Source organism: Culex pipiens, chromosome 1, assembly GCF_016801865.2.
Source record: "Culex pipiens pallens isolate TS chromosome 1, TS_CPP_V2, whole genome shotgun sequence".
In the NCBI taxonomy this organism is placed as follows: Eukaryota; Metazoa; Arthropoda; class Insecta; order Diptera; family Culicidae; genus Culex; species Culex pipiens.
This window is the reverse complement of record NC_068937.1, coordinates 94,929,062-94,955,145: the sequence shown is the minus strand read 5'-3', so window position 1 is coordinate 94,955,145 and position 26,084 is coordinate 94,929,062. Positions and strand designations below refer to the sequence as shown.

The following is a 26,084-nucleotide window of genomic DNA, read 5'->3' as shown; positions in this document are numbered from 1 at the left end:
CTGAGCCTAAAGGCAAATGCTCGTTTGGATACGTCAAACTTGTGTATGTTTGGGTACGTCAAATTCACTTCGACCAGTCTCCCTATTTAGGATCTCTAGTGCGGTGTCCACGTGGTTCATGGATGGCGCCATGACAATCCCTCAATATATATTTTTTCAAAAAAGATCAAATTGAGCATTAGATTTGCAATTGAAAGAGTGATGCTTCCATCATTGCCATGATTTTTATTTCAAAGATATAAATTTTGCGTCCCTATCAATATTTTGACAAAATTCCTTCTTCAAGTTGTTTAAAATACGGCCCTACACATGCTGATACTTTTGGTAACAATTATCCCATTCCTTGCGAAGTAATGGAAATCGTCATTAATCAATGATTGCCAACTAGGACGTCAATGATTGTACCACAAAATTATATAAATTTTGAAGCACAATTGATTTTGATCAAAAATTCCTTCATTGGTTTCAAGCAGTGGAGCAGTGCGTGGCCGAATGGTTACGCTGTCCGCTTTGTAAGCGGATGATTCTGGGTTCGATTCCCATCTGCTCCAACCTTCCATCGGATGAGGAAGTAAAATGTCGGTCCCGGCCTTGGTTGTTGTTAGGCCGTTAAGTCATTCCAGGTGTAGGAGTCGTCTCCATGCCATAAATACAAACAACACACCAAACCAAGCCTACTCCGGTGGAATCGCTGGCGGCGGTTGGACTCGCAATCCAAAGGTCGTCAGTTCAAACACTGGGGTGGAAGGTTCCTTGGAGTAGAAAGAGGTTTGGGTGCTCTCCCCATTCAAGCCTTCGGACTCCTAGGTTCGAGCAGAAACTTGCAATAGAGACCACAAAAGACCTGGGGGTCGTTAATGTGGATGGTTTGATTTTTTTTGGTTTCAAGAGGGCAAAACCTTTTTCGTTCCATTCCCCCCTTGACTAATTGTCAAGAGCCTCTTACAGAAGCGAAAGAGATCGCTTAAAAAGATAAAAAGTATTTAATGATTTTAGAAAAATGCCGTAAACTCAACTAAAAGTTGTTAGAAACTGTGTATATTTACAAACATAATTTGAATAACGTTGAAATTTATTTGTAAACATGACATTTACAAAGAAAGCATCCGATAAGATTTTTGCATACATGTTTAAATAAATTCGATTTACGATACATCCTCATTCCCCCCGAAAATGGTCGAATTCCCCCCCCCCCCCAGGGGGGAATTCCTCACCGGTTGAGAAACACTGCCTTAACGTGAAGACTTCCAGCATTGCCATGATTTTTCGTTCAAAGATATAAATACATTTTGCGTCGCTATCAATATTTTGACCAAATTCCTTCTACAAGTTGTTTAGAATAGTGCCCTACACATGCTGATTCCTTTTGGTAACGATTATCCCATTCCTTGCAAAGTTATAAAAATCGTCATTAATCAATGATTGCCAACTAGGACGTCAATGATTGTAAATTATATAAATTTTGAAACACATTTCATTTAGAACAAAAATTCTTTCAGTGGCTTCAAGAAGGCAACAACCGGCACATGCTGATTCATTTTGGTGCAGAAATTCGTCAAATTGAATTCAATACAGAGAATTTTAGAGTGATGATCAATTTTCTTCGAAAATAAGAGAGGAGAGAAAATCCGAAACGCAAGTGACGCGTCGCGCTTTTGTCCTGATTAAAAACCCAGTTCTTTTCGCGAGTTCTTTGTTTTTCCGGGTTAAAAATAGTGGTAATCGATTCATTTTAATGTGTGCTGTTAGAAGATTATGAAGTTTCGTTAGTTTTACTTGACTCCGTGGCAGAATTTTGGTTATTTGATGACCAAATTTGTTGCCGGAGACTGCCCATGATGCCATGATGGAGTCGGGCTGCAAAAGTGTCGACGAAGAGAAAGTGCGAGAGTTACCGTCGCGAGTGTGTGAGCGAGCCTGCGAATTTGACGTTAGGAAGCAGAGAAACAATCGACGAAGAGCGAGTAGCAAGCCGATCAGCAGCAGCAATGAATCTTTTCGGGTTAGAGAGTTCTGTTTTGTGGGTCTGGGGAGGGTGGAGAGGGTCTGGATGGGAAAGGAGAGTAGCTGTCGCGCAGAGCCTGCTTTGTGTGTACTGCTAGAAGCGTTTGTCCCCGAAAATTAACCCTTGATAATCCAATTATTAATACGATTTATTTGTTTTTAGCTCAAGTTTTGATTCCATTAAAAAATATGTTTGCCTCTAAGCTGATAAGAAAAAAGACGAAGTGCGCTGACCACGGGGACGCGTTGTCTTGTTTTTGCATGCTCATTTTCATTTCTTTTGTGTCGCTGTTTGTGTGCTTGGGTGGGTGGTTATTATAATTGGGTACTAAAGCCCTATGTCAATTTTTATGTACAACGGTAAAAAACACGATTAAAAACCATTTCTGATCACTTTTTTTCATTTTAATGCAAAATTTTTTTTTGACAAGACAACATTTTTTCGATGGATCAACTATGATCCCCTTGGAACAAGCTGTCAAGTAGGAGCTTTTCTGTCAAGAAGGACCGCGAGGTTAATTTTTCAAAATTGATTTAAAAATCCATTTTAAACTCTTTGTGCTCGTACAAAGGGTCATTGTACTCAGAAAAATAAGCTTTATCGCTGTAAACAATAATATCAGCAATCTAAGCTTCATTTTAGGACCCAATTAACTAATGGGGGGGTCATTGTGCTAATGAATATTGTTGCGTGTCAGTCGAAGTCGTGATTATTCAGGTTGATTTTTTTTGTTTGTGCTTTTGTGTCGCTGTTCGTATGGGGTGAGGGATTGTGGTAATTTTACTGTCTGCGTGTAAATTTATCAACTCACTATATGATTTATATAATTGTTTATATTATTCCTCATCCTTTTCCTTTCCTGTAACATACCATCTCCTCATACCATATATGATCAAATTGTTTAAATTAACGATACTTTCTAGAACAGCATGGGAACCATCTGGAGTATTTATATTTTAAATTACTGCAATTTTTTTACAGCTTCCTGGAATAATCTTTTTTTTTTTTTTTTCATAAAATTATTTTTATTAGGTCCTTTTTGGTACTGGGACCTGGTTAGGACCGAGTCGGCTTTTGTAATTACATTTGACTTAATAATTACAGAGGATCTTGTGTGTAAATGTTAGTGGGAGGGGAGCCGATTACCCGCGGCCTACTCGGGGTTAGTAGGGAAGGGATTGATGTTAAAGACAAGGCGTGGGAAGGGAAGGGGGATTGTGTAGGGGTCTTGGATGGCTCTGCTGGCCTTTGCTTTTGTCCTCAGCCGCAACTCGGTGTCCAGCTGCTGGGGCGTTCTTGCTTTGCTTCCGGTGCAAACCAGAAACGACGGCTTTGTGCGAAGGCGAGTTATACTAACAGAAGGAAAACTAACTGAAGGAAAACTAACTGAAGGAAAACTAACTGAAGAAAAACTAAATGGATATTTTGGAATCTAAGAGGAACTGATATGGAATAATCTTGATTTTATTTATTATATTTATTATATGTATTATATTTTTTTCATTTATTATTTTTACAAAACTACATGCTTATTATATAATACACATAAGACTCACATTTACACGTACAAACTTCCAAATCATTCAATACATTACGCATTCAACCATTTTCATCGGCCCGATGAAATTCCCCTAACCCCCATTCCAAACCTCCCAAAAATATTCCGTTCACTTTTAAAAGTCGCATGGGTTCCCTGCACTTTTGCCACTAGTGAACAACAATAACATCCCCTCCCAAATCCCCACAGGACTGTATGGGCGTAGCCTTGGAGCACAGTGTGGAAATTTACGTTCTTAGATATTTTTGGATGTACCGGGCAGCAATCAAATTGTCTAAGAATATTGAATTGACCATTGTGGCACCCCCTACAGCGTGGTGCAGACCCGTTATGCTATGCTATGCTATGATCAATTTTCTTCGAAAATGATCAACGGCTTCACCTTAAAGCCATACCAAATATTTTGTTTTCTTGACTAACTCTAACTGTATTAATTCAAAGCCATTCGAATCGAGCAAACAAATTTTCCTAATGCACTTGCCGGTTCGTCGTATTTTCAATTCAATCTTCGACCTATCACAGCCTACTATATAGACGAGATGCCTGTTGTTAGCCCACGGCAAACACGCGGGGGTTGGCCTCCGCGCGTGTTTCTCCCAAGTTGGGAGTCCCAACCCGTCATCATCAACGAACGCTGTCATTCGTTATCATCACCGCCGACTGACTGACTGACTGACTGACGTGACGCGATGATAGTCGTCCCAGAAGACAAACAAACAGTTTCGCCGCCACCACCGCCTGCTACTGTTGCCGCTGACGCCATTGTTTTAAGGGTAAATATTGGAATGTAGCAAAAATAACAAACCACTTGAAAGTATAGCAAAAAGTTTGCTTTCGCGTGAGGCGGGGCACCGTTCACGGGAAATGGGAGGGAGGGGGTGCCAACCCGGTCTGCCCGATACCTGCCGAGACCATTGTTGATTGCCATGGCAATACCAATTTTTGGGAGCCCTCTCCAATTTGGACCCAAATTGTTCTAGACTAGCTTGGATGAGGGTTAGGGTTGCCATGAAATTAAAACGCAATAGTTTCTACAATGCGGTTTCCAAAAAATGTATCTGTTTGACAGAAGTCGGGCAGTTTGCAGACGTCAAGTCGTTCTGCCTATTTATTGTCATCAAGCGTTCGTGACACTTTGGTAAAGCACAAGGGTAGCAATCAAAATGATCTATTTCGAATCTCGGGTTATGTTAAGTTGTTAACTGCGTTTATGTCAGCTGGAAATAAAGTTGAAGAGAAGTTTTTGGCATTGAGCTGTTACAATAAGAATAACCTTGCTAAGATAACAAAATACTGCCAGTTTTGTCTGAAGATTTTACAATCTGGTAACCTCAACCATTGTGTGATAGACATCAAAACGACTCCGCCACCCACACTAACACGCTCGCTCGAGTGCGTCATTACTATTTTAATATTAATTTGAAAAATATCGTTTTTATTACTCTCTCTTTCTTTGTCCATGGTGTTTGTTTTTGCCAGCACCGCCACCTTCTACCCTGTCAATATTTAGTAGGAAACCCTCTTTATTTGTTTCAGAGCCGCTGCCGCCAGTTGGTTGTCGGAAAATGGCAGTCGTATATTTTCTGGCGAGCTTGTTTAGAAATAATTTGGCAGGGAAAAAAAGTAATTAACATTCAAGTGCAGGGCAAACACAAACAGTAGCAGTTATATCGACGACGACGAGGGCGAAAAATATTATCTATTTGCCGTTTTCAGCGAGGCGCTACCCGGAGTAGACTCTGGGTACCAATTTTTGAGAATTAAATTTCGATTCAGAAATTTAATTTTTCAATCACAAAATGTTAAATTTGGTTTCAGATGACTCAGACACTAAGCAAGCCCCCTCAAATGGTTTGAATCTCGGCTTACTAAGTAGTTACGCATCGCTAGCGTAACCCAACCAATCGCAATCAATCGCTAGCGCAACATTGCAAACGTACCGTCGCGATTTGCAAATTCTAGCAAAAACTCATATTTTGCATTCCCCGCTGACCATATTGTCGAATTTTCAACCAGAGTAGTTTTTTCTCGGCATTTTTTTCCAAAAACGCGCCAGCTGTCGTCGAACACTTTAGCCAAAATCACCACGAGGGGTCACGACGACTGTGCCACTAGAGGAATCCGATCGAAAAATCACGATTAACGTACTTGCAAAAGTGGATTTTTTTCCTGGTGCGCTTCCAATCCGGCAGCGCGACCATTGTTTGGCCTGCTGAAGAGGCCCAACCAGTCGGAAATATGTTGCAAATCATGGCAGGCGGTGGTTGTTCTTCAGGGGGCCCCTTCTCGAATCGCAGTAGGCTTCCGCCCGAAAGTAGGCTTTCGGATTCCGAGTCTGCCAACCGTCTAATCGTATTTAAATTTATTTAACACCCTTTTACAATGTTGTCAACGGGACGGCCGTAGATTACCGTGATGCCACAAGCTTAACAATTATGGGAGCCATGTTTCCAGTCGAGTGATGAGGTTAGGATTGAGAAGCTCAAGGAGTGCAAAGAGATCCGAAAAATGATTAATTGCATCGCTCGGGAAGGATTTGGCTTGTACTTTATGCTCTACATTTGGAGAGGAAGAGGTCGAGATGGGATGGATTAAGATAGGAAGAAGGTTAAGGCTTTTAAGGAATGGATGCAGCCATTGAACGAATTGTTTTGAAAATAAGGAATGTTTTGAGCAAAGAATGGGGTCAGTGCCCGTGACGAAGATGTTTGAGAGGTGATAATTTTGCTTTCAAACATGCTCACGGCGACACTTTCGAGAATAATTGAGAAGATTTTTTCCTTTGTAAAGACAGAATAGATTTTGTGAAACTCAACAAATAAATTTAAAATTGTTTTAAACTGTTGGCCGTATTAGACCTTATCTTTAAATCAGAATCATCGCAATATTATTTTTTGAATTCTTGAGGTCGTATCGAGGTGCTCCGATTTGGATGAAACTTTCAGCGTTTGTTTGTACATGAGATGAACTCAAGCCAAATATGAGCTCTCTACAACAAAGGGAAGGTTGAAACGGGCGTTGAAGTTTAAGGTCCAAAAACATAAAAAAAACTTAAAACTGCGCGCATTTTCGTAATATTTGATCAATTCCAGTTCTCTTAGTAGCATTCGAAACGTCTTTTGAAGTACTTCAAAATGTGCCATGAACATCCGAGATTGGTTTTACTTTTACTCATAGCTTTTGCAAATTACTGTTAAAAAATGATATATCTTTGTGCAACAGCCTCCAACACCGATACTCCTATAAATCAAAAGTTAGGGAATTTTATGGACTAAAGGCCAATCGAATTAACTTTTTGGCTAATCGCAGTTTTTCTCACAGGTTAACGCTTTTTCAATAACAAACTTTTTATAGCGGTAACATTTGTCCTGTAGGCATATGTGACGGCATTTTTTGGGCTCATTTTTGACATAATCGAAATCTTTGAGAAATTCCACGTAAGTTTAAGTGTTAGAGTTGTAAATTTGATTGGAGCGATTATTTAAAAACAAAATTTGAAAAATAAAGATGTCTATGATTTTGTTTGCATTCTTTAAAAAAAATCTTTGGTTCATTCTGTTAATTATTGCGTTCTTCTTGAAAATAAATAGGGTTTTCAAAATCATTTTTTAATGAGTTTTTGCATTTTCAAGCATAAGTAACTCGATGAATTATGTGATTTGTGGTTTATGCTAGTTATTTTTCATTATCTCAACATAAGCAGTACCGTAAACTGGGGCGAATCGGGACTACAGTCTGAATAGGGACAACAGTTTTTAGAGCACTTAAAAGCTAGAAATTTGGAAACCAATGCACTATTTTTGTTGCTCTGTGGCTGTTCTATTCAAAACTAATGAAAAATATCCAAATATTGTACAGAAACAGGGCTAAAACAACTGTCCCTATTCGCCCCATGTGTCCCGTTTCGCCCCAGATTACGGTACTCTGAAAAAAAATATGAGTTATAAAACGTCCATGATGAAAGGGTGATTTTCTCCAAAGTGTTGAGACTGTCCAAAACGTTCTGATTTTATTGTAATCGAAAAGTCCCCCAGTACCTCACACATGAGGTACTGAGGTTTTGCTAACTGAGCATTAATCGAGCTACTTGCTTTAATCGCGGCGAGGTAAACGAATTTTAGCTTTGTTCGCAGTTTGGGTTACTGTTGTCGGCTGTGCTGACGATGTTGGTGGCGTCGATCAATTATGCGGAAAGCAATTTCCGTAACTTATGGGTTTTTGCTTTTTTAGAAGTTGAGCAGATCTTTGAATTATATGCAAAGATCATTTTTAATTAACTCCTGGAAGTTTTTGTATATTCTATTGTATTGTAAGCGGATGATTTTTAATTTTTTTCGAGGAGTGATTTTTTATTAATTTTTGTTATTTTTTTGTTTTTCATCGAACAACTTTTTATCGCATACCAAACTTTTTGAAACTGCCACAGTGGCCACAAATCTCTTTGTTTTACTTGTTTCGTGTTGTGAATTGTTTAAATAGCATGGTAAAGGGTTATTTGTGGATATTATGAAATGATATTGTTTTTAAATAATTATTGGTATTTTAACTATATTGACTATATACAAAGAAAGACATCTATACACATCTATATTACACTAAACACAACCCACATAACACAAATTCAAACTGCAGCGTTTGGTACAGTTTGTCCACGCATCCTTCCTCCCCTGTAGATTCTGTGAAATGTGATCCGTTCACAGAATCCTCTCTGCGGTAAATACAATGGGCTGGCCGCTTTAATTTTTGTATTACATTTTCGGGTGTTCTCTCTAATCACTTGTCTTTCCAGCATGCTTTCAAACAAGAGCTACTTTAAGAAGTTAACAAAATTCGAGTTCTGCATTCTTTAAAAACTGAATAGATCTTTAAAAAAACTTTAATATTTATTTTTGCGACATTTATTGCATTCTTTTGAACCTATAATTTAACTATTTTGGGGTGGTCTTTTTCATTTTCCTGAACCTGTTTGCTGTTTTTTTCAAAATCTGTGAATAAAACTGGTTTACAATTTAAAGAAATTTTTGTTTGTGATCTTTTTATTTCTTCCAAAAACTCGATTCCAAAATAAAGTGGCTAAATTTTTTGATTAATTGAATGATTTTTCTGTAGATGAGCATTATTTTTAGCAGTTTCTGTGAAAAACGGTATTTGGAAAAAGGTTTTTCATCAATTCTTATATTTTGAATAAAATTAATAATAGCCTTACCTTTTGTTAAAAATAAAGTTTTTACAACATTTGGAATGCTTGAAAAAAAGAAAAAGAAAATGTATTTTTTTTTTATTCGCTAATTTATTTTTATTAGGTCCTCTTCGGTACCGAGACCTGGTTACGACCGGGGATCAAATACATAAAAATAAATAAATACACACAGGAGTTAATCCGCAGCGAACTTGCGGGACATGGTGCCGACCACCCTTTCCTGGTCCGAGCGGGTCTTGCAACTCCTCAGCCGCGCGGTGAACTCGTAGAACATCTTCCACAGCTCCCCGATGAACATCTTCCACAGCTCCTCCGTGCTGTAAAGCACCTCCTCTCCTATCGCCTTGGGTTGGCCACCGGCGCCAGGGCCAGTGTTTCCTCGACTGATTCCTGCATCAGCTGCGGATTGTGGTTCTGTCTTCTTCAGCTTATCCGGGATCGGGACCGGAACCGGCAGCGGAGGGAAATCCGCCGTGGAGAACGACGGTACCACCGGACTCTGTTTGTCCTTATTCCAAGCTGGCGGCTTCGGCTTGGACGCCTGCTGCCTCGACTGGATGAACTGCGCACGTTTGGGGCAACTACGGTCCAGACCCTCGTGCGATCCAGAGCAGTTAGCACACTTTTTGGGTTGAGTTACTTCGACTTTACAGTGTTCCGTTTTGTGGAATCGCCCACAATTGTTGCATCTGCTTTTGAGATAACAGTTCCTGGCTCCGTGTCCCAGGCGGAGGCAATTCCTGCACTGGGTCACGTTAGGTTGCTTGTTCCGGTAGGCCTCCCATCGGACGATGACTGGTCCCATTTTCTTAATTGCACTCAGCTTCTTGAGGTTCGTGTGTCCCTTGGGAAAGAAGACAATATAAGGGGTTTCACCCGCGGTAGACTTTTCCTTCCGCTTGATGGCCTTCACATCCAAAACATCAAGGTTATGGTCCTCCTTGAGTCGATCCTTGATAATTTCCACATCCAGTTCTGGGAGTCCTCGCAGAACGACCCGGTGGGAACGTTCGCTTCGTCGGTCGTGCGTGTAGAATTGCACTTTGTACTTAAGCAGCAGCTCTCGAACGGTGTTAAATCCCTCCACGGAAAAACACGTCACTTTTATTCCGCTCCGGGTCAGCTTGTACTGCGGTTTCACTTCGCACAGGGCCATTACATCCAGAAATCTGTCGAATCCCAAGTTCGTTACCACCAAAGGTGGTTGCTTTTGTTTACCGGCAGATTGTCTGGGTTCTGGAACCGCCGGAGCGTCTCCTCCTCCTGCTGCACTGGCATTGTTGTTGTTTTTGTCGCCCGTTAGCGCGCTGAATTTGTTGCTGTTGAGCAGGGTCTTCTCAACTTTTTCTGCTTCGATGACGAGTCCAGTGACCTCGCTGATCTTCTTCCGCTTCCGATTCCCGCGGACGGGACTAAAATCTTCCTCCTCGGAGGATTCCTCCACCTCCATCCGTCAAAAACTTCCAAGCACGCGAGATGACAACACGAGCAAAACACGTCTTAACTTGTCGCTGGTTGGCGACTGACCAACAACCAAAAAAGAAAATGTAATTACAGATGTTTCGGCATTACGATTTACGTAAGTAAAATACGCTGATTATGGACAACATTTTTAATGCACAAGTTATGAGGGGGTCCCGGGAAGTGGGCCATGTTGGCTGCTTCCCGGCCCGTGGGGAGGTTCGGATGATTGACTCCAGCACTGCACACTGGTTGAAGGATGAAACTGGACTAATTTATAATTGCAGAAAGAATGCTTCGTACGACGAGTTTGCAAGTGTTGGTGCAATACGGCCAGGGGTGCCAGGCCGTAACTCACATAATAGCTTAAAATGTGTCTACCGCCGTACTAATTTTGCTTATTTTTCTTTTCTTTTAACAAAACCCTATTAATGAGTTCAAATAACTAGCAAAAAACATGGCATAAACAGCTGTTGTGATGAGCCCCATTTGTCTCGATTTAGTCTAAACGATATAAAATAAAAGTTTGAAACAGCTAAAAACTGTATCTACACCAAGATCTACACAGTTAAAAAAAGTTTAATTTCGAATTGTTGATAATTTGTTAGTAATTAAACTTTGATTGATGAGGAAAAAGTAAAATTAATCCTTATAAGAGATATTGATTTACACATTTTTAGAGGGAATACTATACTTTTTCCTGACGCAATATCTGTCCATATTCCAAGAATTGACTATTACCTATACCATGATTTTTACTGTGTATTTTAAATAATGTTTTCGAAGTTTTTTCCAGCAGAGATACCAACAGGCAGATTTAACTTTACATCGCAGTCACATAAACCAAACCAGACATGCTATTGGTGATTAGTTGACTATGTACTAGGATGTAACAAAACCACACTTTTGTGCGGGCATTTCAGGGGATGATCCCCTAGGTGTACTGAGTCAGAATCCCAAATATGAGCCCGATTGGTTGAGACAGGACTTGGCGCTCCGGCTTTAAAGTTTAAATGGGATTTAACCCGTAAAATCGGTGCGTTTTGGTTATTGCCATTTTTGAGTCCTTCAACGATTTTTGGATTTTTCAAAAACCTCATGAGCTTATAGTTTGAGTTTCAGGGCACAACTTTGCCGAAGACTGTGAAGAGATTTGATAATTAGTACTGCTTGTACAATGATTTGAAAATAAAAAAAACTTTTTGCCATTAATTTGTTTGATTAGTATTGGCAACACTTTCTTTGAACGCGCGCATCCAGAGCCAGGCGTCGTAACTACACTGAAAGCCCGACCATGGTAATTTTAAGAACATTTGCTAAAAATGCTGCTTATTAAATTAACTGTGGCTTTTCGGTAAAAGTAAACGCAATATGGTAAAATGTACCATACTTTCACAAAATTGCTTGGTAAAAATTACAAAATCATTATCATTCTCTCCGTATTGAAGGGTTAAAATTACCATACCGCTCTCGACATAGTAAAACTGACTGCGTTAATCAGTCAATCCAAGCACGGAATGTTTTTAGCAAAAATACGTCGGTGCGTGTTCTCAATTTAACCCTACAATTAGGTTTTACAGCGTGACGTCACGAGCGCACACGCACACACATTTTTACTCAGACACACGTGCAAAAAATGTAAACAGTGCAGCCGAACTGTCAAATTTCTAACCTAAAAATCGAGTCGGCGTAAAACCTAATATGGTAGCAACTACCATGGTTGGGTTTTCAGTGTTCAGTGCGAGAAAACATCCAGCGTACAACGGTCAAAGTTTGACACATGGAAAGAAAATTTGGATGTTGTGCTTATGTTTTCGATGGTGCCGGAGGATTCGATCACCGGTGCTGTTCTTTAAATTTGTCGTAGATTCCTGTATTCTATTTGGCAGTGACTCGCAGGATTTAGTTCTAAACCCACCTGGTCCAGTCATTAACCCGTGTGGATCTTTTTCGTCTCGACCAGTTTTGGTGCTGGGGGACATGTTAGCGAACCTATGCTCGAACATAGTGCAATTGGTGTCTAATGAATTCGCAAAATATCTAACCAGAGAACTCTGCTGTATGAAAATAGTATTTTCTTATGTTGTCAATGCAATACATTAATTTGCCAAATTACCATAACTCTTTGATTGATTACAAAGCGAGTGGAAACTCTCACCAAAATGCGTGTCTCTCGAAATATCTTCCGGAATACGGAATATTCGAAATGCACACAACATCCGTGCGTAATAAAGCGCTTTCAAGACAGCCACGTTAGTTGACAATCGAGCAAGGTTTAGAATCGGTTCTGCCTGGGCATCCAACAGAACCCTGAGAGTCAACCGGAGAGCTTCTTGCAGTTCCATAAGATCTTTAGTTCTCAACAATCACAACAACAAAAACAACAACACAACGCTTGGACAAATACATGCCGCCGCGTCGCGACCTGTCGCGACGCACCGTAGCATGCGTTGCATAGAGTTATCTACGTGCGCATGTATTGCGTGTACGTACACGAAACAGATTGAGGTTAAATTTTGTACCGCCCAGCAAAACAAATGGTGTGCTAGTGTGCGTGAGCTTGGCCTTAGATAACTCTATAGTTTGCCGAAAGCGCGCCTCAAAAGCGAGTGTTGCCAGAACATGTTTTACGTTATCAGAAAAACAAGAGAAAAGATTTTGTAAATTCTGTACCATTTTTCAGAGCGGACAAATCTCTTCGCAGTCTTCGGCAAAGTTGTACCACAGACAAACAGACGGGACACTCGAGTTCGGAACCATCGTCCTTCAATAACCGAGCCAAAACGGTTATTTCAAATGCAATTTAGCTTCGGCATCCACTCACCCGGCGCTGATGGCGCTGCTGTCGTGACAACTCGCCCGTCTTTCCTCAGTGTGTGTAATGTGTTTTTGTTGTTGTAAAGTTGAGCGTGAGCACGTGGCAGCAAATGAAAACAAAACAAAATATGATAGAATTCAGGAATTCTAACGGTGATCCACAATCCAGGCTTTGCGGGACAAGATTGGGGCAGTTTCGACCAGGGTCAGATGAGCGGCTGACTAGCGAGGACATACCCTTTCCCCACTATTAACCCGGTAGGCCTGCCGCTGCCGAGGCTGCTGATGAGGCGTCCGCTACTGCGGAGGAAGCCAGATTCTGTGGTGAAGTCATCTCCTTCAGAGCAACCTGCTTATCCTTCATGAATTGCTGCCCAGATTGCTGCTGCTGGTCGTCCTTTTGGCGATGTTGCATCGATCGTGAGCGCCACTCAATCTTAATCCACAGTTGTTCTGTTTCGATGTAAGAGTTTGCGGCAGCGTTCTTTGGAATCTTTGCGACTTATTTCATCTCAGTCGCCACTTTTTGCTGTTTAACGCAACTTAACTGCGCCGTGGACACGTTTCCCGCGGATGTTTCGAAACGGCCATCGTTGGGATCAATTCCGGTAGATTTGAATTGATTTTTTTTCAATTTCTGCGGCCACTTGTATCTTGTTGATCAGGTGTAATGGTTTGAGGTTTCGGGAGAGAAGGAATGTTTTTGAGAGCAACGGGGAGGACCAGTGGTTTGGTATCTGTCGTTGCGGTTGTGGTGCGTCGTTGCTGATGCTGCCGCATGGTTTGGCCGTCATCTTCGGCCGTCGGTGTTAATTTTAATTTTTATTTCATCGAGTAAAGACGATAAGCAACAACAACATTATTTAAATCAGCTGTTGATGTTTACAATCGTTTAGGCTTCATTGTCTCACGCATACACTGACATGACACATGACAGTAATGGGTTTGTATTGGTATGTTTGGGCTGAGCTTCGGCATAAGCTCACCAGGCAGCGCTGGCGTTGCCGTGATTTGGTGGTTTGATGAAGGACGATGAATTTCAAAAATTATTTGTATGGAGAGTCACGTCTGTTTGTCTGTGGTTGTACCCTGGAACACAAACTATAAGCTCATGAGGTTTTTGAAAAATCCAAAAATTGTTGAAGGACTCAAAAATGGCAATAACCAAAACGCACCGATTTTACGGGTTAAATCCCATTTAAACTTTAAAGCCAGCGCCAGGTCCTGTCGCAACCAATCGGGCTCATATTTGGTATTCTGACTCAGTACACCTAGGGGATCATCCCCTGAAATGCCCGCAAAAAAGTGTGGTTTTGTTACATCCTACTATGTACCTTCAATAGAAAAAAAAACCCTAATTGCACCGCCCAACAAAATCTGAAGATCTCTTCTGTGGATTACCGATTACGGCATTTTGCACCCAAACAGCCCGCGCCCGCGCCTCGTGGTCATGAATGCGATAATAACCGCAATAAAAACTAGAGCAAACAATAGTCCCGGGGAGTTCGTCGTTCACAACAACACGATGGGACGACAACAAGCATCAGACGATAAGCATCTGTAGAGGCCATCGTCATCCCGAAAAAAAAGGAGAAGAGGTCGTTGGGTAGGTGCCTCTTTACTGTGGGATTTGAGAGAGTGTGCCACAAGTGGAAAACCAGCCAAGGATCCTCTCGTTCTCATTTTCATCATTATCGTTCGTTGTCAAGCAGGTTCCCGCCGCCACCCGGAATATGGTCACCCGACCCTCTCCTCTCTCTCTCTTTCTCTTCAGATTGCCGCATCAGGTGCGGGAGATCAGGAAGAAGTGTTTCGCACTTCCAGCAGCAAAAAATCAAACCTCCTCAAGATAAGTACTGTTGACCAAGCCCATCAACCCAAGTCCTTTCCCGGCGTTGTAGATGACAATTCAACCAACCAGCAATCGGGCCCTTCTGCTCACTCTCGCCACCGGCTGAAGAATGCACTTTTGTGGTCTCTTTCCGTGACAGACACACGTGGTAGCTAAAGGGGTTCCGGAATTCATAGCGGTCATGCTGGGAGAGATAACGATGACGATTTGGGGCCGGCGGAATCTGAGATCGGCAATGTGTCCTCCGAAAGTGACATCATGGAGAACATCAATTTGGTGCTGATTAGAAAACGTGAAATATTGTTAGTGTTCAAGTTTAACGAAGGTATACCTGATGTCGTGACTAGGGATGCGGTTAATGAATCGTGAGGATATCCATTCTCCGGATCACCGGATATCTGGATAATTATCCGCACTATCCATACTATCCGGATATTTTCGACAAAATTTAGTAGTTGTGGAGATTTCTTAAATGATCTTTCACATTAATCATGATCAGCGGCGAATCGGCACACCATTGACATTGTTTGCACAACATTTTGCTTTTTTCAATTTCTTACTGAAGAAAGGTGAGAGATGTTGTTTTTGTAATTTCTTTTTTTTTTCTGGCAGCTTTAACCTTCTTGGTCATTCGCTGCCCAAGGGAAATGCAATTTGAGCAATTTCAGCAGGAATTTTTCAGGTACTTTAATACGCAGCCTTCTCCGATATGAATGAAACTTTGCAGACATGTTATCTTAGGCTTACACAGTAAAAAAAATGAGCTGAAAATTTGGATGGTTGGTTATTACCTCTTTTTTCTAAGTCAATTTATTCTTAATTCATCAAGAATTGATTAAAATTTCACTTATGAGTTTTATGAATACGATCTATCTCTATTCCCATATGCAAAATTACCATCATTTTTTCCCCTGTGTATATAAGCCTGTTATATGGAGCCAGTAGAGTTATCTACGTGCGTATGTATTGCGTGTATGTACACGGAAAAGATTGAGGTTAAATTTTGTACCGGCAAGCAAAACAAATTGTGAATAACATTTGATATGGGCGTAATTTCGAGACTTAATGTTTGATATCAAAATACATACAACTTATGAGAAAATATGTATGTATGTAATGACTCACACAGCAGTTTCCCCAACCCCTCTTCGATTTACGTGAAACTAACTCAGTTAAAGTTAAAGTCCTAAGGGGTAATTTTGGTCCCTAATCACGAACTCATTTTTCAAAAAAATTAAAAGCGTTTTGGAAAGAATTTTAAACATTGCATGAAGTCCTATCTTATTATTTTGACAGGATTCGATGGTATCGTTTATCTGTGGGTCACGACTTGGGATGCGGGCTTTGGCCGGCAATGTTTAAAATTGTTTTCAACACGCTTTGAATTTCCAAGCTATACGTGCCCTTCCCGAATACGGACGTGGATTTCAATTGTCAAAATCGTTGGGCTATATCCACAGTAGACGTTGCAATTCTAGCTGCTAGGACTCTTGGGACCATGCTTCTTTTTCTCACGCAGGAAAAGATCGATCGTCAGCCAGAAACTGCAACCGTATAAGAACCAGGCACTGAAGGAAGAAGTTAACGGATGTTATATCACCAGGAAATACCACAGAGAACAGATGTAGGGGAACTATACCCTTTCTCAGCCTATTTCTATTATCGGCCTATCAGCACTTTGATCATGAATTACAGCGTTCATAAAGTGTTTTTGACTATTCCAAAGTAATAAATAGCTCAAACAAAAGTGAGCAAGCAACTCTTCATTGTTGATACATCTGAAAATGTTGATTTAATAGCGGAAAACGGCAAAAGTGATGAGAATTGGTCGAACGGCTTAGAGTGATTGAAATGGGCATATTTCCCCTACATCTAGGCTCGAACTTGTGTGTAAACAATGTTGCACTAAAAAATGCGTTTTATACAATCTTGCATCAAAGAAATTAGAGTGTGCAGGATACGCTTGGTGGCGCTACCATCGCGGCTGAGAATACTTGACTTAACAATGTAGGGTATATGGCCCTATTTTGGACCTACTATGAAAAGCATCAACGTATTTCGCATTGTTCTCAGGAACGGTCTTACTAATTTGGCTCGTTTCAGTATTGTTTTGTGCCTTAATTTATGCTTAATAAAGTGTACTATTGAAAATTGGAAATAATTGAACCATTTCATTGTAACAAGCATTTCAAGTAAAACATTTTTTGGATGCTTTTTGGACTTACTGAATGTATTTTGGAGACATCGCTGAACCTTGTTATACATGTGTTGGTGATAGCCTTGAACCGACGGAAAAGTAGCTCCAAAAACTGATCCAAAGCGGCTGATTTGAAAAAAAAATTTTGAATTGAGTTTTTTCGATAATAGAATAGTTATTTCAATGGTTTAGTGACGGAAAACATAAAAGAATTAAATAAACAACACCTCCATTGCTCGGAAACCGGACGAAATTGCTTGGTGTCAGTGCCAAACAGAAAAAATCTTCAAGGTGTCGCGAGCCAAATCTGATAAGCAACGAGGCCAGAATTTTTGGACCTAATCGATGTGCTAGGAAAATGGTAGGAAATATGAATGGCAACGGAAAAAGTGGCTGAAAAAGCGGAAATTATCAAAAATGTAAACATTTTTGGAAGAGGTAAGCTACAAAACGATCCTGCTTACACTTTCTGTTCGTTGGATTCAGTAAAATCCTACTTTAAAAGCCTGAACTACCTCGATTAATAATAATAGGTCCATAATAGGTACTAGGTCGAAAATAGGGTCATATACCCTAGAATGGCTCAAAAATTTCGACAGAAAAAAAATGTTTACCTCGTTAAAATATAAAATTCACTTCAGTATTATTCCTGTTAACTGGAAATAATGCAAAAAATCATTAACATTAACGAAAACAGAACAGAAAATTCATTCAAAAAAAAATTTTACAACTAAAAATAGTCTTTATACACATGTTATCTCCGATTTCATTTTGTATACATTTTTTTCGCGCAAAAAAAAAAAAAAGTTGAAATTGAAAACCATGGTATTAACATTTGAATAACAATGTGTTTAAAAGTGCATTTTACACCTGTTATTTTACTATCATTAGTTTTCAAAATATCTAAGTTTTCGAGTTTTCAGTTGATTAGACGTTTATTCCCATTAAAATTTTGAAGTTTTTTGAGAAAATATTTTTTTGCCCCCGATTATTTTGATAAATTTCGGAAAGGGGAGGGGGGAAATATTGAAAAAAAAATGCATAAAAATTGTCACTGAATTATCTCGGCACTAGCTGAACCGATTTTGTCCGTGTTGGGCTCATTCGATCTGTCTTGCGGTCCCATAAGTCGCTATAGAAAATTATAAAGTTTAGTAAAGTACTTCAAAAATGATTGAATTTGTAAGATGGATAATAATAACTTCTTTCCAAAGAACCCAAAATATTGAAGATCTGACAACCCATCATAAGTTATGAATATTTATATGAAGTTAAATGTAGAGACCAGTGTTGAAAATCCGACGACTAGGTCGAACATGATAATTTTTGAAAAAGGCAACTATATTAACACTGGAACGCCCAACGCATGTCCAACTTACACGGACGCCCAAGCCTCCCAAAAAAGTTGGAACGGTAACTTCAACACGCCCGTTCTCGGGCATAACTCAACCAATCGGGACGATTCTTGTTCCCAGTGATTTGTAAGAATGTCTAGATGATCCTAAAATTTTGCAGAACTTGATTTGAACAAATCTGTTATTTCTGCGACCGAAAACATCGTTCCAACTTTTTTTAAACGACTGCCTCCGCGGAATTTTCGGCGAATTTTTTTTTTACACGCGAAAAAAAAAGTTGGAACGATGTTTTTGATCGCAAAAATTACAGATTTGATCAAATTAAGTTCTGCAAAGGTCTAGAATCATCTAGACATTCTAACAAATCACTGGAAAGAACAATCATCTTGATTGGTTGAGTTATGCCCGAGAACGGGCGTGTTGAAGTTACCGTTCCAACTTTTTTGGAGCCTTGGGCGTTGGAATGTTAACGTGACTGACGTGTGGAAGGCACCAGCCACCTGAAGGTGGATTACATACATGTAAATCGGCAAAAATGTCATAGTCATAGTCATGGTATGAGCACAAATTTAAACATTTTTTAAAATCTGCTTTCAGGGTATTGAAATATACATTTTCATCTGTTAACAAAATAACTTTGAAGACGTTTGGTTGCATAGTTGCTGAGGTACAGCTATTTGAAGTTAGCCGTTTCAAAAAATGGGTGCCACGATATCTCAATACTGCTTTGACCAAATCGGCTCAAAATTTTGGTGAAGACTCGTTAAACCGGTCCTGTGTGCTTGACGAAGGCCGATTTTCAAAAACTTAATTTAAAAAAAAGATAAAAATATTTTTATGTTTTTCATATAAAAAACGATAGTTTTTGATTTTTTTATCTTTTAAAAAAGCTAAATTTCAGAATCGGGCTTCGGCATGCTCACTGGATATGTCTTGAGAGTCTTCACCCCAAATTTCAGCCAAATTGGTCCATCTCATTTCGAGATATCGTGGCACCCGTAAATCAACTCGGTGTTTAGAGAAAAACGTTCACAAAGTTTGGCAGTTCGCTTTACTCATGGCAATATTGTGAACTTAAATCGTCTCTTACTCAGTTTAGTCACGAAATAACTTCATGAAACTTTCAGGAGAGATTCAAAATCAGCTTTTTGGTGGATTTAGGGAATTTTCTGTAATATGATTTTTTTTATTTTCTACATATATGTAACCCCTTAAGTAATGTTTTATGGTACTGTTACTGTAATAATGCATAAAGCAGTTTGCGATACCTATTGTTTCAAAATTTCGAAAATGTCACAATCAAATCACAAATTTCCCAATTTCCGCCAAAAAGTATGCAGCATCTGAACACAAGCTGCGCCAAAATTCATGCAATTTTTTAAGTTTGAGTTTCAAACCCTAGATGGCTTTCAGTTTTAGCCTGGATCAGCACCAGTTCAACAACGCCATCTACAATTTCAAACCAAAAATCTTCACGACTTCCCTACGGTAAAATTCCCCTCCTTTCACGCTACGCACCATTGCTCCCATCTGTCACCCTTTTCAGCTGATCGTCGTCCAACCGAGGGTGCGAAACGTCACAACAAACCGAGTGCTCCAAAATAATCGCGTGTTTTGCAACGAAAATCATAATTCCCTCCGGAAAATTGCGTTAAATTAGTGTAAAAATGCTGCGGTTGGCCGTTTGCAGCGGCGAAACGCTGCTGCGCAGCTTTTCCGCCCTCAACATTGCGCGAGGGGCATCCACCGCGGCGGTTAATAACAGTTTCACGAGCAACAAGACGCAATCCCTGCTGCCGGTGTCCGTTCCGACGTTACATAACTTCCGCGGGACCAGCTTCTTTAACAAGTGTGAGTATTTTGTAATTTTTGAGTAGAATTTTGTTAGTATTTTTATGATTTTTTTTAGTGCCGGCGGAGCAGATCTGGAAGGGCGTCATCTCGGTCAGTAATGCCGGCAAGAAGCGCGGTCGCGGGAAGGGTTCCGGGCGGATTACGCCGAAGGATTTGAACAAGGGTCAGGTTATTGGGTTCGGCAAGGCGAACATCGTTTGGCCGGGTCTGTCGGCGCCGATTATCCGCGGTCGGGAGCTCGTTCAGCAGCAGCAACTGCCGGAGGACAAGGAGCGGGAGGCGAAGCTGAAGAAGATCCGCGATGAGATGGTCAACTTTAAGCGGTTGAAGTTGAGTCCGCTGGAGCGGGGTTGGTCGGGCTCCAAGATGCCCGGGCGTAGTATTGGAGCGCCGGATCCGATCGAGGACGATCACTTTGAGGGATTCGATACGAAGTGTTTGGAGCTGAAGACTGTGGTCAACATGAAGGGAAATCTTGGTCGGAAGCGACGCGTTTCGGCCATGGTCGTCACCGGGAATGGGAACGGATTGGCTGGTTTTGGATTTGGCAAAGCCGTCGACATCAAGACGGCGCTGCGACAGGCCAAGAACCGTTCCGGACAGAAGCTGATGTACTTTGAGCTGTGCAACAACCACACTGTGTTTCACGATTTTTACTGCGCCTTTGGCGCGTCCAAAATGTTCGTTGAGCGCAAACCGGAAGGCTATGGGCTCAAGTGCCACCGGGCAATCCGCTCCGTGTGCGAAGTCCTCGGAATCAAGGACCTCCGCGCCAAGTGCGAAGGTTCGACCAACGTCCAGCACGTCGTCAAAGCCTTTTTCATCGGCCTCCTGCAGCAGCAATCGCACCAGCAAATCGCCGAAGCCAAAGGCCTGCACGTCGTGGAAATTCGACCGGAGAACGGCAACTTCCCGAAGATCGTCGCCAGTCCGACCGTGTGCCGAACCGAGGCCGAGCTGGAGAGCAACGAAATCCTCGACTACACCCAGTTCTGCATGGACGGCAAGATTCAGCTGAAGCGCAAAAAGTTCCCCCCATTCTACACCAAGTTCCGGTCGTGGGAGATCTACCTCAAGAAGCGTGAGTACCTGCGGAACCAGGACAAGGTGCGGCTGCGGTTGCTGTCGGAAACGGGCGAGGTGCGCAGCTTTCTGACCGAGAAGCACCCGGAGTGCAAGATGGGACCGGCGCCGAAGGAGGAGTAGAGTTGGGAAAGTGTGTTGTAGATGTTCTGCACTTAAATGTAATAAATATGAAAATGTAAAACTATCGTTTTAATTAAGAGAATTGAAACCGCAAAACTTTAAATAGAATCCGAAATGGCCTCTTTACTCTTCATCATTTCTAATACGGACTTCGAACTTCAAACATGAAAGCTAGAAATTCTACGTCTAGAAATTTATCGTCTATGATCCACTTTGTTCAAGAAATAGATAAATTCTGCTGTTAGCAAAAGATACGGTCGTGTGAGTCCATGAGCCTTTAACATCTTGCGTTTCGCTGAACCTTTGAGAAGATCTGGTGTCATGATCACTAGTTTGACTTTCGATGACTTCGTTGTTCTAAAGAAGCTTGCCTGCTACCCATTTTTCTTCGACAGATGTCGAAAACTTCCAGCGTGTTACAGTCAGATTCCAGCCGATGAACAAAATTTTACGCTTGTTCCGGTTGCATCAGCTTTATGTAGAATGGTGTTGTGAAGATGACGAGTCCCACAGTTTCCAAACTGGTAATCCGAACAGACGTTCTGCGAATAACACAAAGTTTGCATGTTTTGTTCATTTATTTCTTCATACCTGCAATCGTTGTTGAATGTTTTTTGCATCTTCACGATTTTAACACATTTTCTCCACAGTCCCGTCAACTTTGTTGCTTCCCGACTGCGTTTCGTCGAGTTTCGCTTGTAAACAAAAACATCACCAGCCTGCTGCGAGCGAGCGAGCGAGCAAGCAACTCTCCAACCTCTCCCCTCACACACATTGCTGGTGAAACCCGAACAAAGCAAAACTTTCCGTCTGGTTCTGGTCAAGGCTCCGCGCAGAAAAGTAACCAAATCGCGTGCAAAACGGGCCCCGATCCGGCCAAACTGCGTCACAAAACGTGCGGTTAGAGAGTGACGTTTGGAGTGCGGTGAAATTTCGCGTAAAGTTGCGCGATTTTGGGCGGAAAAGTCGAGGTTTGTTTCGTGCTCGCGGAAATCAACTGCGAAGAAGACGGGCTGCCATCATCACACGCAGTGGAGGTTGTTGCTTTGGGGGACCGACCACCGAGTGGCGCTGGCGTCGTTTGACGTTTCGCGGGGGAAGTTTCGTCGAGCTTTGACAAGGAAGGGAAGTGTCGACGAAGGCGACGAGGGTTTGTTTTGATGTGGTGCGCGCAGCTGCTTTTGATAGTTGTGAGGTGGTGTGAGTGAGTGAGGCAGTGCGGGTGGACGTTTGTGTGCGTGTGGTGAGAGGTCGTGTGTTTTTGTTTGTGTTTACCCCGTGTTGCGGAGTTTTGTTTCGCGTGTTTGCGTCAGGGAGATTCGTGCTCGATCTGGAAAAGTACGAAAAGGAACTCTAAATACTCAAAACTAAAAATACTAAATACTTAAAACTTGTTTCACCTCATTGGCTTGTTTTCGGGAAGTTTTTGGCACGAGTTCAGGCGGTGCAAAAAGTCAAAGTAGTTTTGTCACAGACATAACCGGAATGGCGTAATCTGGCAGGAATTTCAAATTGGAGAATCGCTGATCGATTCCGGGTATCTTCTGGAAGCGATTCAACTAACGAGATAGTGGTCAGAGGGCGGTCGAGAGGTTGGCTATTTGTAGCGATTGAGCTGCGTCCGGAATACCCGTTATACCGTTTGACAGCTAGGCAGGTGGTTAACAACACCTGTCGTGAGCAGGATGCACTGTTTGTTTACACTCCGTCTTGGGTCCGTTTACATTGTTTTGCTTTTACTGAGGGTTCCTGGTACCAAACGATGTCATTCAAGATGACCTGTCTGCACTAGAATCAAGATGTCCAGCAACGTGGTTCACATCCAGACAGCTCTGAAACAAAGAAATCGCCCAATCGACACACCGTCGAACCAGTCAGCGTAGAAAAAAAAACAACGCAACTTCTGCCTCTGGTTGTATCAGCACCAGCAGCACTCCCGCAACGATTCCACCAGCCACGTTGTCCCGTGCCCCAATCCCGTGTCAGCAACTCTAGGTGTAGTTGTGCCAGCTCGTCCGACACCAAACCAAACAAGCCAGCAGAGGAGCAGCAGCTTCGGAACAAAGGAATACGCGCTCGTCAGTCAGTCGTCGACGGTTGGCCAGCAAAGGTGGAAGCAGCAGCAGCAGAAACTACACAAACCCGTGAGCTCGTAGAACGAGCTGAAAAAGTTACTTTCAGGACTGATGGGATAAGGAGGTTCGCTGGAAGACGACACAGGATTCGGCAATTTCCGATTCCGGCAGGAAACGGCACTTGGTAGGATTAACCAGCGGAAGCAAAGCTTCACGAAGGCACTGCTGGACGTGTTTTGATTGCAAAACGATTTGCTGGCTGTTGAATAAGTGATACGGTGTCTTAAAATAGGAACGTCCTGAATTACGGGAGAGGGGTTTCCTCCAGGGTGATTGGCGAGGGCGTTTTTCCTGTGCAGGGGACCTTCATGACAGTAGATCAGGCCCGTCAAGATATTTATAGAGTTTTGTTTAAAGTTCGCTCGGGAGCAAGTGCAGAGTGTAGCGATTGGTGAGGTGTAATGGCAGTGCAGTAATTGTAAGGTTCTTGTTTTCGCAGGCAACACAGCAGTTCAGGAAAGGCGTGTAATAAAACGGGAAGAAATATTGCAAGAACCGAGCTTTGCGAGCGCCCTTACCAGATAGACACCAACACAATCGCACCCAGAGCGCGCTGAAAATAAGTCTGGTTGGATATCTGGTTTTTTTTGCATTACCCATACAGAAGCGAGAAGGCAGCTCGTGGAAAGTTTCCTCCGCACAGCAAGAGAGGGAGACACAAGAACAACAAGCCAGTGCACGAGCGAGAGAGCAACTCGTATCGAACAGCTGAGAAACCTTGAAAATTAACTCGTACACACCAAAACAGTGAGTCGGATTCGAGCGTAGAAGGAGTTGGAGGAAGCAAATTCAGTGGAAAACACTGAAAGAAAACGGAAGAAGAAAACGAAGAAAGTTTGCGTGATCGTGAAGAGTACGAGGGTACGATCAGAGAGTGAGTGAGTGAAACAGTGAGTGATTAGAAGGAAGGAGGGAGAAAGGGTCAAGATGCCGTGGTACGCACCATGGTCGAACGTGATCAAGAAGAAAGTGTGTCGGTTCCTGCTGCAGCGCTACCTCGGTCAGTTTCTCGAGGAGCGGCTCAGCCTGGATCAGCTGACGGTGGACTTTTACAACGGCACCGGCACCGTGTACGATGTGACGCTGTACTGCCAGGTGAGTAATGAGTTTATGTTGGCAGATTTTTTTATATCAAATTTTAAAAAGTTTTAAACTGGTTTTTTCCCCCAATATTGAGACAATTAAATCAATTTTAACAGTCTAAAATTAGCTTTGAGATTTTTTTCTTAACTGATGAACAAATCTCGAGTTTGTCAACAAATCTCGAGTCATATCAAATCCAAAAAAAAACCCATGAATCAAAATTTTCAAAGGCTTTCAGTCGAAAATATACTTACTCATTTACACCTCTGAGTGTCAAAGAAGTTGGTTTGTTTGCATCAGATCTGCTTTCTCTTTCTAGCAAATGTTGTTTTTAGTCATGCGACTTAATACTCTGACGAGGAGTTAGTCATTTTTGTAAAACCGTAAACCGTAAAACCGTAGACTGCTTGTTTACAATCGCAGATTCGCCCTATTGAACTGTTACTACGCAAATACTTTAAAACTACCAAAAAATGGTTAAAAATTACATGCAAACTTATGTGTACATAACATTTGTGTTTGTTTTAGTCTGCTTGTAGAATATTAATACACTCTAAACAGCAATCCTGCAATGTTACAAAAAACAATTTTAAATTCAAAAATTATTTTCTAAATGAATAATTTACCTCTCTGTGTTAATGAAGATTCAAAAAGTACATTAAATTTACCATAACATGACATGACACTCGATGTTTGACAGTTGACAAAGACATTGGAAAATTTATTTTATTTTTGATGAAAAATACGTTTTCCGGAATTTTGGGGGTCCAGTTTTACATGAAAGTCCCTTTGACACCAAATAATTTAACTCAAATGTCTATTTCCTACAGGTTTCGAGCTACAATTCATTGAAAAACGTTTCTTGGTAAAAAGCGTTTCTTGGTCAAATGAAAGGGGTCGTACCGACCCACCGTCACGAGATATCAAAAAAAAAATCGGATTAGTTTTGAAAAAGTCGTAAGATCCAAAGCTCTTTTTGCAACGGTACTCGACCTGCCTCCAAAAAAAAAAAAAAAAAAATGCTTGATATTTTTGGTTTTAATTGACATTTGCAAATAAACAAATCGTTTTGGAAACCAATAGAAACCAAACAACACCCATCGGTTGTGGCCAAAAGTTGGCAGAAATTATTCAGCATTCCTTCCGGCCGATGGCGCGTTACTTGGCAAATGCCTATTAATATCACAGTATGACTAAACAACGGCCGCCATGCGGCGGCTAATCAATTCCGATGCACTTTGCCACCCCTTCGTATTTGGAATTGCCTTTCACATTTAATTATGTACGAAATTTCTTCTTTTTTATTTTAATTTTCATCTTTTAAGATCTTTTTACAAGATTTTGAAAATAAAAATTTAACG

The 26,084-nt window shown here is 41.4% G+C and overlaps 2 protein-coding genes across 6 annotated transcripts in view; both read left to right on the top strand.

Moving 5' to 3' along the window:
• The first annotated feature begins 20,012 nt into the window (after window positions 1-20,012).
• Window positions 20,013-21,570, top strand: LOC120424029 (28S ribosomal protein S5, mitochondrial). Its single transcript, XM_039588052.2, has 2 exons — window positions 20,013-20,296; window positions 20,355-21,570. Exons 1-2 carry the CDS (start codon window positions 20,113-20,115, stop codon window positions 21,503-21,505), a joined length of 1,335 nt encoding a protein of 444 aa, XP_039443986.1. The 5' UTR covers window positions 20,013-20,112; the 3' UTR covers window positions 21,506-21,570.
• A 170-nt stretch (window positions 21,571-21,740) lies between these two features.
• The window catches only part of LOC120424028 (autophagy-related protein 2 homolog B), a 76,252-nt gene continuing 71,908 nt past the window's right edge, over window positions 21,741-26,084 (top strand). Inside the window, exons 1-2 of one of the 5 annotated variants that reach the window (XM_039588051.2) lie at window positions 21,741-22,476; window positions 24,245-24,735. In XM_039588051.2, coding sequence (XP_039443985.1) covers window positions 24,568-24,735 — 168 coding nt within the window. In that variant the 5' untranslated portion in view covers window positions 21,741-22,476; window positions 24,245-24,567. Of the gene's footprint in view, window positions 22,477-23,557; window positions 24,736-26,084 lie in introns of those variants that run through there. The other 4 variants (XM_039588049.2, XM_039588050.2, XM_039588048.2 and 1 more) reach the window with 4 other exon arrangements.

What these genes read in the sequence shown, in the direction of transcription:
- LOC120424029 (XM_039588052.2), top strand. Translation starts at nt 20,113, where the DNA reads ATGCTGCGGTTGGCCGTTTGCAGCGGCGAAACGCTGCTGCGCAGCTTT. An exon ending in GACCAGCTTCTTTAACAAGT is followed by an intron (nt 20,297 to 20,354) that starts GTGAGTATTTTG and finishes GATTTTTTTTAG; the next exon opens with TGCCGGCGGAGCAGATCTGG.